Below are 12,726 nucleotides of genomic sequence, written 5' to 3'. Positions count from 1 at the left end.
AGGAAAGATGGGAGGGGGTTTGAGTGGAGCATAAATACTGGCATGGGCTATTTGAACTGAATGGTCTGTTTCTGTGTCGTACATTCGACATCATCCTATGTAATATCTAACAGTAAACAGCAGTTGGATAGTTTCAGGTTAATAGAGAAACTTACATTTAACAAACTTTTCTTCCTTCCATCTGGTGCATAATGTGGTCAGGCTCATGTTCAACTCAGCATTTTTCTGCTTGAGCAACACAACTTTTAAACAAATTCATCTGTTCATATTGCTCCTAGTATGAAACTGGGAAGTCTCACAAATAATTGGCTTTACAATTGCATTTGCTACTTTTCTGAATATAACATTTCTAACTTAGTTTCTAAAAGTAGAGAAGCTTTTGGTGAGTGGAAAATCAGTTCGCTAAGAAAATAATGCAGTAATATACTGTTGGACTTTTACAACTAAATGGTGATTGATCCAGCTACTAGTGGTGACTTCTAACTCATGATCACATGGAAAAATCCCACCATTTATCCATTTAGAAATTTGATCAGGTTAGATCTGATGGTTGACATTCAAGCCGTATGCTACATGTTGTTATACAAGGAGTTACTGTAGATATAGAAGACCTCCTAGGATATAATGGGAATGCATACAGTAAAGATGGAAGCAAACTACAGTAGTTATTGGGTCCAGTGATGATGCAGAAAAGTAGGTTGAGGAGTATTGGTGTGGAGGTTTCTGAATTTTTTTTTGGGGGCAGAAGTTGGAAGGGGAAGGTTTATTTAGTAAATTGAAAATAAAAAGGCATTTTTGGAGATTATGACCCTGGAGCCTTGTGTGAAAGCAAATTTAAGGGGGTGATTACATAGGTGGTTGGCAGTATTTAACTCCTGGATTGTCAGGTCGTAGGGTTAAAGCAAGGTAAAGAATTTGGAACTGAATAAGGAAGAATTAAGAAAATGAGGGGTTGCTTAATGCAGAGACAGAGAGATGACAGTAGGTAGGAAGCTCTGTCAAATAAGGTTTTGCTTGGGTAATGAAAATTTTGAAGTAAAGGTGAGAGTTCTGTCAGGAAAATGACAGAAGGCTAACTGGTATTACGAACTCAGAAAATAGACAGGCATTTTGTGAACATTGTAGAGGCAACAATAAGATTGCAAAGGAAGAAACTTGCACTGATAGCTCTTTCCCTGTGACAAATCCTCAACATTTCTGACATTGTAGGTGACCAAGTAATATACACCCTTTACTGATGACATCCAGCCAATCTCTCAAGCAGATTGGCTGGATGAATTGAAAAGAGGGACCAGTTTGAATTTCTTCAGCTTAAGCAACTTAAGCTGTTGCATGAGAAGAGAATAGAATTTATTATTTCTGGGTGACCATTTCCTTCCTGTTCTGTAATTGACATGCAGTATATTGCTGATTTCAGTTTCCAGGTAGACAGTTACCGTAGTGATCTTAGTGGACATGCCTGACGAAATTAGACAATTGAAATTCAAAACCTACGAGTTGGATACTCTTGACTGTTTTCCCAACCCAAAAATCTGCACTGATGCCCTTCCATTATGGCCTGTAAATCTTTAAGTATCCCAATCTCACTTCAGCATTTAATGGGTTTGCAGCTGTGATATCAGTATTGAGTGGTTGAGGCAGAACCACCAAAAGGCTTAGGCTTGGACTGAGTACCTCAAGGACCTGCAAAAGGAAATTTAGAAGGATTTCTGATGCCATCTCTGCTTAGGCTTGTAGACTGGGTAACCCTGCTTTCCAAGAATTAGGGTTTCTCTTGGATGCAATCCTTGCGATGGCCTTCAGGTACCGCCAGGACCGCAACCAGCCTTTTGCCAACAAATAACAATTTTGTGAATGCCATATATCTGTAACCAAGGACACCAATAAAAAAGGTACACTGAAGGTTCACACCAGATGTCACCTGCTTAGCTACCAAAACTGAAATAGGACCTTGAAATCCTATTGACATAAGAATTCTGCTCAGCTGACATACTGGGCTATACACCTTTAAAGCACTCACATTCAATAATTATCTTCCTCATGGGTGCAATTGTTTGGAATTTGTGAAGGGGGAAAAGAACAGGGTTCATTCCTGTACTTGTTTATTGACAATAGTCACAGATCTTGGAGGCAGGAACAAATGTTCTGCAGGTAGAAATTGGGCTATATAAAGCTGGTCCTCCTTAGCTGTTCCAAATAACCATTCACCAATAATCTGCCAGATCACTGCCACAGCTATTTCCCATTCCAAGTATAATGCTCAATCTTCCAGACATAAAATACTTGTAATGATGACATTAGTGAAGATTGTCCTGGATTCATTCAGAGTCAAATAGAGTATACTTCAACTCCAAAAGGGATGGAGTTGGTTTATTCTGGTCTGATACTCAAAGATAGACAAGCAGGTTCCTCGAAAACTGAACTTCACACACCCCATTGAGCTTTGGAATGAGGACAATGTCCACATAAATCTTAAGCTAAGCAAACTTCTAGATACAGAACTATCCTCGCTTTGAGTACAAGTGGTTGTAAATGGGATTGTCACTAACCTCAGCAAACAGGGTGTGAATATTTTCATAGCAAGTAGATGTTTACAATCTGACCATCAGTGAAAGTGGCTGAAAGATAATCTCCCGCATTAGCCACTACTGAAGGAGCTGTCAGATTTCATTCTGCTGGGAGTGGGGAATGCAAATGTTAATAGTATCGAGAAGTGTACAACTTCAATTGGTAACAAAGGGTGAAAGCTCTCAATAAGTTAAGACCAGAGTAGCTGCAATGTTTTCTGAAAGAATGGGCTAAGATTCATCAGCAGCAATATCTGTTCTTCTGCATCCAGTGGTTAGTGCCACAGATTTCTGAGGAATGGCTCAGTTGGTGCTAAAAGGTTTAGACAAGGACTTCATCACAAGCCTATGATGTTTCTCAGATAGAATTACAAATTACTTCATCCAGCCAGTACTTTTAGTCAATGACCCTGTTCACATCAGGGACAAATTAGCCCCACTGGAAAGATCCAGTGTTTCCTCACCCATCAACCTATCCCTCTCAACTCACTTTTACAGCACATATTTTCCTGGAGGATGACTGTCCAATGCTGGGGTTGAGACAACACTACCTCAATGAGGGACGATTATCAAATTAACACACATATTTCTAGGTCACACTTAAAATGATTTGAGAGACAGTCAATATATGAATTTCACAAAGGTGGAGGCCAGGAAAAACACATAGTATGGTACTGAAACCTGAGTGCCTTGGGCATCTGGTTACATCTGATTTTGACCGAAAGACCACATAGAATAAAACAGATGAATATCAACTTAGACAAATAAAGAAGAATGACTTTCTACAGTTGAAGACAGCAGCAGCTAGTGTCCACGTGCCAAAAGGAAAAAAATTGAAGGAAAGTGTATCGAGTCTTTCATGACCTCGGGGTGTCCCAAAGCACTTGAAAGCCAATTAAGGAAACACGACAGCCAAATTCCACATAGCAATGTTCCAGAAACAGCAACAAGATAATGACTGTTATTCTTAATTTTAGAGAAGTAGGTTGAGAGATAAACATTGGCCAGGGACCAGGGAGAACTCCCCTGCTCTTCAAATTGTTCATGGGATTGTTTACATCAATCTAAGGCGACAGATGGATGGCATGTTGGTTTAATGCATCTTCCAAAAGATGACACCACCAACAGTACAGTGCATCTTCAACACTGCACTGTGTCAGCCTGGATTATGTGTGGATCAGCCCAGAGTGGGACTTGAACCCACAAGCTTCTGACTCAGAGGTGAGGTTACTATCACAGAGGCAAGGCTGACAACTAAGAAGCAACATAGCAACTCAGATAAAAAAATACAGAATGGAAAGATTATGTGGGTAAATTCCCAATGTCAGTCGGGTCAAATCTTTTAAATGACCTACACATTTTGTCATTTTCCTTGTCAATTTGGTTTGTTCCTGCAATACATAGAGGGTACTGGAATGCAACAATGACATGAAGTGATAGTTCTATTGGGGAATATAATATTTGACCTTTATGACTATATTAGCTCATATTGGAGTGTCATTCTGATGTAAGGAAGTTGCTGGTTAAAAATATAGATCTGTTCATCTTATTTTCAATTATGATGATTATGTTGGTGTTCTGCACACAATGCTTTGTAAGGTCAATAAGATTTAAAAATGTAATTAATTTTCCTTCCTTAAACATCTATACGATAGAAAGAAGAATATCATTTATTTTGTTAAGTGATATTACTTAGAATCTGTAGTCGATTAAAATCCAGGAAAACCAATTAAACCAGGAAAACCATTACATTTGGATAAGTGCAAGAAAGAAAATTATTGGTATCCCAAATAATTATATCAAAACATTCTAGTTTTGTGTTTGATTATAATTTTACATGCTAAATTATCAGAATTTTCTAAAAATTGATATTACATGGTACTTATAAATCAGCCTTGATGTTGATGAAAATTAAAATTGTGGATTCCATCAACATTTAAACTCATCATCCTTAAAATCATCTTTTTAAATCTATATGGAGAAGTCAAAGGGTTACATTTTGCATGTTCAGTGCTTAAGTCCTGTGATTTCAGAAGTACTTTTTACGTGTGATATGAGAAATTTAAACATAGGGAGCTATGTTTAAATTTTTAATACAAATTGCTAGAGTTAAGAAAACTCACTAATTTTAGGCATTGATCGGATTGTGGGATATTGGCTGGAATTTTCCTGTAAATGGGGGTATGTGGTCGAGTGGAAGGTGAAACAATGGTATCTAAAAGCCAAGACACACAATGCAGTTGAAGGATGATTATGTCCACAATGGAGGGGTAAACAACTATCAAAATTACTTCAGGTATGTTAAATGATAATTGACAAGTTGATATCTTTAAAATCACATTTGTAAGAGTCACACTCTCCTTTACAAATAATAGAATTGGCAAAAACTACTACAGTGTGAAATTCCAAAGTATTCCATCGATATTGATGAGCTAACTGTTAAAACATTTTAATCCAAAATACCCTAGCATACCTTGCTATGAGGATCCGCAAACATCCTTGTGAAGATTTCACACAATCTTTTCAATTCAACACGACTGTTGAAAAGAGAATAATTATGGATTAGCTGACAAAACTACACAACTTGAAAACATAATGTAAACTTATTAATCCCCCTACCTTAATGTCCGTTGGTTTTTCAGTAAGCTCTGTAAGCCCAGCAGACCCTCCTTCCTTTCTGAAAAATTGGTGCTTGCACAGCGGTTAAGGACCTCAGCTACATCTTCAGTTTGTCGCATATATGTGGGGATGCTGCCATTTCGAGAACTGTAGGAACGCTCAGAGCAGACACTGGATGCATCACTGTTGGCATCATCGTCGGAATATATGCCATATGATTCATATCTTCTCCTTGCTGGCTTTTTCTGTAATGCAACAGGACTTATTATACACCTTCACTATTTTTATATCAGTTTTTAAACAAAGAAATAAATGATTGAGAATTAATTTCAACCTTCCTTTTATAATAAGATGACATTAAAAGCAATGATTTAGTTCCTTGTTGTTTACATTTGCTTTATTTTTGTGACAATTATTTCACTTGAGTATTCAGTAAAATAGATGCCCATAAATTGGTCTCATTTTATCAAAAGATATAACACCGAAATGATTAAGTTATTTTTTTACTCAAAATAACCTGAGGCTCTTTGTCTGAATGTTCGAAGCATTTGCAATAACATAGATGAACAAATAGCACAAGTAGAGATAAATAATTTTGATCTAATCGTCATGATAGACAAATGGTTACCAGATGACCAAGGCTGGGAAATACATGTTCCAGGGTATTTCAAAAAATACAGTATTTAAAAAAAGACAGGCAGAATAGAAAAGGAGGATGAGTAGTCCTAGGAGTAAAGGATGACATAAACACAGCAGTGAGAAAGGATCTTGGCTCAGATGATCACAAAATAGGATCAGTATGGGTGGAAATTAGGAATAACAAGGGCCAGAAAACACTGGTGGGAGTAGTTTATAGGTCCCCTAACGGTAGTTATACCATTAGACAGAACATAAAACAAAAATAATTGGATCTTGTAACAAAGGCTAAGTAATAATAATGGGGAACTTTAGTCTTCATATAGACTGGACCAATCAAATAAGCAAATGTGCTATGGAAAATGTGTTTGTAAAATGCTTTTGTGACATTCTGCTGGAGCAAATTATTATGGAACGAACTAGGGTTGAAGCTATTTATTTTTATTTGTTCATGGGATGTGGGTGTTGCTGGCTAGGCCATCCTTTATTGCCCATCCCTAACTGGCCTTGTTCAGAGGGCATTTTTTTTAATATAAAAGAGTCAACCACATTGCTGTGTGTCTGGAGTCACATGTAGGCCAGACCAGGTGAGGATGGCAGGTTTCCTTCCCTAAAGGACATTAGTGAACCAAATGGATTTTTACAGCAATTGACAATGGTTTCATGGTCATCATTAGACTTTTAACTCCAGATATTTACCATCTGCCATGGTGGGACTCGAACCCGTGTCCCCAGAGCATTACTCTGGGTCTCTGGAACACTAGTCCAGTGACAATACCACTACGCTACCGCCTCCCCCAAAGCTATTTTATATCTAGTATTGTGCAGAGTTACTTAGCAATCTCATAATAAAAATTCTTTGGGAAAAATGATCATAATATAATTGAATTCCATATTAGCTTTGAAAATGACATACTCCAATCCCAAAGATAAACCTTAAAGCCAATTACAAAGCAATGACGGGAGAGCTGGCTAAATTTGATTGGGTAAATAAACTAAAAGGTATGGTAATAAATAAAGTGGGAAACATTTAAAGAAACAATCCAAATGTTCAACAAAAATCCATTCCATTGAAAAACAAAAACTCAGCAAGAAAGATCCATCTGTGGTGCAAATCATATTAGATTTTTAAAAAGCCTTTATGTGTCAAAGATTGGGAGCATTTTAGAAACCAGCAAAGGGCCACCAAAAAGTTGATAAAAAGGGGAAAAATAGAATACTGGTAGAGTAAACTAGCCAGGTATATGAGAACAGATTCTAAGAGCTTTCACAAATATTTAAAATGTAGAGTAGCAAAACACCTGTTTCTCCCTTAGAGGCTGAGACATGGGAAACTATCATGGGGAATGAGGAAATGTCAGAACAAATATTTTCTGCCTGTCTTCACAACAGATGGGACAAATTACATACCAGGAATTAGCGGGCAACCAAGGGAGTAAGAAGAATGAGGAACTTAAGGTAACTAATATCAGCAGAGATATAAGATTGGAGAAACTTAAGGGACCAAAATCCAACAAATCCCCAGGACATTATGGTCTACATCCCAAGGTTCTAAAAGAGGTTGCTTCAGGGATAGTGGATGTGCTGGTTATGATTTTCCAAAATTCCCTAGATTCTAGAACGGTCTCAGCAGATTGGGAGTTACCAAAATGTAACACCACTATTCAAGAAAGGGAGAGAGCAGAGAACTATGGGCCTGTTAGCCTGATAACAGTCATTGGGAAAAGTGCTGGAATCTCTTGTTAAGAATGCCTTAATAATGCACTTAACAAAATCATAGTCTGATCAGACAAAGTCAACGTGGTTTTTCAAAAGGGAAATCATGTTTGATAAAGTCAAGAGACTTGTTTGAGGATTTAACTAGCAGGGTAGATAAAGGGGAATCAGTAGATGTAATATACTTGGATTTCCAAAAGGCATTTGATAAGGTGCTCATGGAGTTGAGGGTAATAAATTAGCACAGATAGAGGACGAGAAGCTTAATGGACAAGGAGTAGTAGGAATAAGCAGGCAGTCTCAAATTGGCAAATTGTGACTTGTGGCCTGCCACATGGATCAGGGTTAGGGCGTCAGCTATTTACAATCGATATTAATGACTTAGATGCATTACTCTTTCTCTTTGTCTAAATTTGATGACGATACAAAGCTAGATGGAAATCTAAGTTGGGAGGACACAAAGGGGCTGCGAAGAAATATAGACAGATTAAGTGAATGGGTAACAAAGTGGCAGATTGAGTATAATGTTGGGAAATATGAGGTTATTCACTTTGGTGGTAAGAAAAGCAAAACCGTTTTCAAAAAGGCGTGAAATTTGTAAATGCTAATGTTCAGAGAGACTTGGGTGTACTCGTACAAGGAACATAAAAAGATAACATGCAGGTAGAAGCAGCAATTAGGGACGCATATGGTATGTTGGCCTTTATTTCAAGGGGATTGGAGTACAAGTCTAAGGAAGGCTTTCCACAATTGCACAGGACTTTGGTGAGACCCCATATGGCGCAGGATGTGCAGTTTTGGTCTCCATATTTAAGTATGGATATACTTGCATTCGACATGGCGCAGCGAATGTTCAACTCAATTGGTTCCTGGGACAAGAGGGTTGTCCTATGATGAGAGACTGAGTAAATTAAGTCTATGTCCTCTTAAGTCTAGAAGAATGAAAGATGGTCTCAATGAAGCATACATTCTGAAGGGGCTTGAAAGAGTAGATGCTGAAAGCTTGTTTTCCCTGGCTGGGGAATCTAGAACACAGGGTGGGGGTGGGTGGAAAGAGTCTCAGGATAAGGGGCCGATCATTTACGACAGATGAGGAGAAATTACTTGATTCAAAGGGCTCTGAATCTTTGGAACTTTCCAACCCAGAGGATTGTCGATGCTCCATTATTGAATGTACTTTAGGCTGAAATAGACAGGCTTTTCTCTCAGGGAATCAAGGGATTATGGGGAGTGGGTGGGAAAGTGGAATTAAGGCTAATGATCAGCTATGATCATATTGAATGGCAGAGCAGACTGGAAGGGCCGTATTGTTTACCCTACTCCTATTTCTTAAGTTCTTATGATACTTAGCCACCGTAGCTCCATGAGTTCATTTGATCTTCAACTTCAGTGAATTATTTCAGAAATCAGACAAGTCAGTTTGACTTTGTAGAACTTGAAAATACTTTGAAAATTTAGGACAAGACTTTTTTCTGAAAAAAATACTTTCTGTAAATGGAATTCTGTACTACTGCGTTTCACAAATAAATTCAATCCTGCAACAATGGTTATATTCTACCTACAGTGGCGATTTTCATATTCTGGATAATGTTTCTGCCTGGTACTGTTTCACAACAACAGGAATTTATACCACATAACACCCACTGTATTATTCAGTAATTAAGGTGGGGTTCGTTTAACTAGCTTTACTCTTTAAGGTCACAAAGTCTAACTGCTACAAATACATATATCCTGAGATCAATTAAAGGCTAATTGACATTCCCAAAAGAACTCTGCAGATTAATTGCTCCTCATAAAACTTGGGTTCTAAATCAGAAGAAAGCAGCAGGGTATTCTCTTGGTTCATTGTTAAGTTACCTATATGGCAAATTCTAATTTATTGTTGTTTCATCAATATAACCCAATCAGATGCAAGTGTGACACTTTCATGTGATGCAAAATAGAAGCATTTCCAAATTATTATCAATTTATTAGTTAAAAAATGTTAATTACTTCCACAACACAACTTTGCAGAAAGTCATTGTACAGACACAATGATTTGAAAATATGTCAACTTCAGCATTGCAGAAAATGTCCTTGAATATACATGTAGTAAATACCATATATGTTCCAAGTACAAGAGCTGCTTTGGGCAACTGAACCTGACAGACCAGGAAATATTGATCTCTTTTACACACTGGAACAGTATAGCCCATTGGCAGGGTGCAGGATAGACTCCAGCACTTGCATGGCTGAAAATGGCAAGTCAGCATTCTAAGTGAGAAAATATAGATCGTTTTAGGTTCACGCCCAGTTTCAACTCACATTGATAGTGGCAATGAGCAAGATTTACATGAACAATACCTCTTTGCATTTTGTTTTTTTGCTATTTAATTGTGAAAGGATTCTTCTGGTCAGGTTCTGTGTTAAATTTAAGATAAAAGTTTGAAATCCATATAGGAACTAATTATGTGATCTCAAATATGTTACACATATTCATAAAGCTATTAGGTAATGTTGTTGAATTCAATTCTAGGGAAATACAGCTTGGTGCTTATAGCACAACACACAACCCTTCATGGAAAAACAGTCTTGGAAAGAAGAATATCTCTACCTTACTCCGTATGTCTCCTAGGAGCTGATAGCAATTTTTGGAAAGAAAAATTGAGAACAGTCAGACCATATTATGCTAGTATTTATTATTTCAGTTACTGTTATGCAGCATGATAATGAAACCACAAGCAGAAAACAAAATTGAGTGATTGCGCATGGCAATTATCTTTCCACCCGTGGGGAAATGATGCATCTCATGTCCTGCCTAACTCATTGTCAAGATTGCAACATGAATAGCTGCTCAAAGAAGTACAGGCGGGTAATCTGCCACCAGAACTGTACTTCAACAAGGAGTCAGTCCTTCAATAAAGACAGGAAAAGGAGAAAATTGGACAGAACTTTAAAAAATGCTCCATTTAAGATTCTGGTGTACACCACAAATCATAATCCAAGGAATCAAGTACTGGTATCTCACACGTTATCACTTAGTCAGAAACACCTCGTAATCTTTCAGATACTACTTTCAAGTGCAGTGTCTGCTATTATGCGTTCAAACTATGTGCAAAGCAATGGCCACATAAGACCCCACCAAACAGCAACCATTAATTAAATGAATAACTGCTCATAAGGTGGAGGGAAATGTGTTTGTGGGAATTTTAAGATGGCTCCTGAGGGAGCTGCCCTCTTTGGCCATCCACTGTCCCTTCTCTCCCCATCTCCTCTTTTCCACTGTTTCGTTCTCCTGACTGGAACAGCGAGTACACATCTTAACCCAAGTTAATTGCTAGTTTATATTGCTTCTGCCTGATAGTTTAAATCCCCATCCCATGGCCATGCCTGTTCTTTGAAAGCTCTGGATCTTCCCTGAAATTTGGTTTCCAAATTTCTGAACTTCTCTGGATGCCAAGGCTATGCTTCTGCATTGGTCTACACTTTAAGACTCAGCTACAGTCTCTGATCTGCTGCGTATATTTTTTAAACTAACTTAACAGCTATTCCCCACCTCTGATCTAACTGTGGAACTTCAATTTCCTGCTCAGCCTGTGACTGGACTCCAGATTCTGCTGCCTTTTCAGCTTTAGTACAGTCAGTTCCTGGCCAGAGATTCACTCAGCTGGATTGAAGTCCGTTTCTCTGCTGTTCTGGATTTTACAATGACTTTCACCTTTTTTTTTTCAAGCCATCATCTTTCTGCTGTCCAACTAAACCTGTAGAGCTCTTTGATCTTCATTTCCATGGAAATACCTCCATCAGCATGTCCTCTGATAATCTACCCTCAAATTAGTTTCTGGACTTGAATTATCTGCAACACCTACTGCTGAATTTGGACAACAGTTCATTGGTGCTATACCAACTCCACCCCATCTCCATCAACTTTATCCCACTATTGGACCTCTGATTTTAGCTCTGGATTTGCATTTATTGTCTGGAAATGCTCAACAGGTCAGGCAGCAACATTGGAAAGAGAAACAAAGTTAATTGTCAGGTCAATGACCCGATGACAGCTCTGATGAAAGGTCACCGACCTTAAATTTTAACTCTGTTTCTCTCTTGACAAATTTTGTTTGATCTGAGTATTTCTGACATTTTCTGTTATTATTTCACCCAATTTCCCTAACCCTGTCCCCTTCCTCTTTCGCAATTTCATGCTGCCCCTTGGTAACGTCATCCAAAAACAGTGTCAATTTTCACATGTACACCAATGACACCTCACCGCCACCTCTTTCAACTCCTCCACTTGTCTCTAAATTTCCATGCTGCTTATCTGACATCCAATATTGGATGAGCAGAAATTTCCTCCAATTAAATATTGAGATAAAGGCGTTGTCTCCATTCCCTGTCACAGACTACATTCCCTGGTAATTGCCTCAGGCAAAACCAGTCCATTCACAACTTCAGTAATATTTGACGACGAGTTGAACTTCCGACCACATATTTGCATTAGCACAATTTCCATCTCAGTAACAGTGCATGACTCCGCTCCAGCTTCAACTCATTTGCTGCTGAAAGCTACATCCATGTCTTTGTTACCTCTAGACTTGATTATACCAATGCACTCCAGGCTGGACTCGCACATTATACCCTCTGTAAACTTAAGATCACCCAAAACTCTGCTGCACATGTTCTTACTCGTACCAAGTCTCATTCACCCATCACCCCATTACCCCATGTTTGCTGGCCTACATTGGCTCTTTGTTAAGCAATGCATTGCTTTTAAATCATCTTGGTTTTCAAATCTCTCCAAGGCCTCGCCCCTCCCTGTTGCTATTGTCTTCTCCAGCTTCACAACCTGCCCAAACATCTGCACTCCTCTAATTCTTGCCTCAACCATTCCAATTTTAATTACTCCACAATTAATGACTGTGTATTTAGCTGCCTTGGCTCTAAGCTCTGCCCTAACAGCTATTAAAAGTTGTACTTTTAAAAGAAGTACTTCATATAAACAGCCTTGCAGGAACAAAGTTGGAAGTCAACAGCCACACAAAAAAATACACAGGACTCCAAACAGGAAACAGGTCATGTTTTCCAGTTTGAAGTTATGGCCAGAATCTACCCAGCAGCAGAAATGATGAACGGATTGCCACTGCGCTCGAAGATTCCCCCGATTAGGCACTGCTGCACATATCTTCATTGGGGGGGCAGAGGGGCGGTAGTC

The 12,726-nt window shown here is 38.5% G+C and overlaps 1 protein-coding gene across 14 annotated transcripts in view; it reads right to left on the bottom strand.

Moving 5' to 3' along the window:
* Positions 1-12,726, bottom strand: part of clasp2 (cytoplasmic linker associated protein 2) — a 570,512-nt gene that overhangs the window by 177,997 nt on the left and 379,789 nt on the right. For 12 of the 14 annotated variants that reach the window (XM_078540107.1, XM_078540108.1, XM_078540109.1 and 9 more), the window contains 2 exons: positions 5,187-5,431; positions 5,041-5,104 (listed from right to left, as the gene is read on the bottom strand). In XM_078540107.1, the coding sequence (XP_078396233.1) occupies positions 5,041-5,104; positions 5,187-5,431 (309 nt within the window). Of the gene's footprint in view, positions 1-5,040; positions 5,105-5,186; positions 5,432-10,131; positions 10,156-12,726 lie in introns of all 14 variants that reach the window. The other 2 variants (XM_078540120.1, XM_078540106.1) reach the window with 1 other exon arrangement.

This window comes from Cetorhinus maximus, chromosome 4 (genome assembly GCF_964194155.1).
Source record: "Cetorhinus maximus chromosome 4, sCetMax3.hap1.1, whole genome shotgun sequence".
Lineage (NCBI taxonomy): Eukaryota > Metazoa > Chordata > Chondrichthyes > Lamniformes > Cetorhinidae > Cetorhinus > Cetorhinus maximus.
Note: the sequence above shows the minus strand (reverse complement) of the source record. Positions and strands in the feature narration are given on the sequence as shown.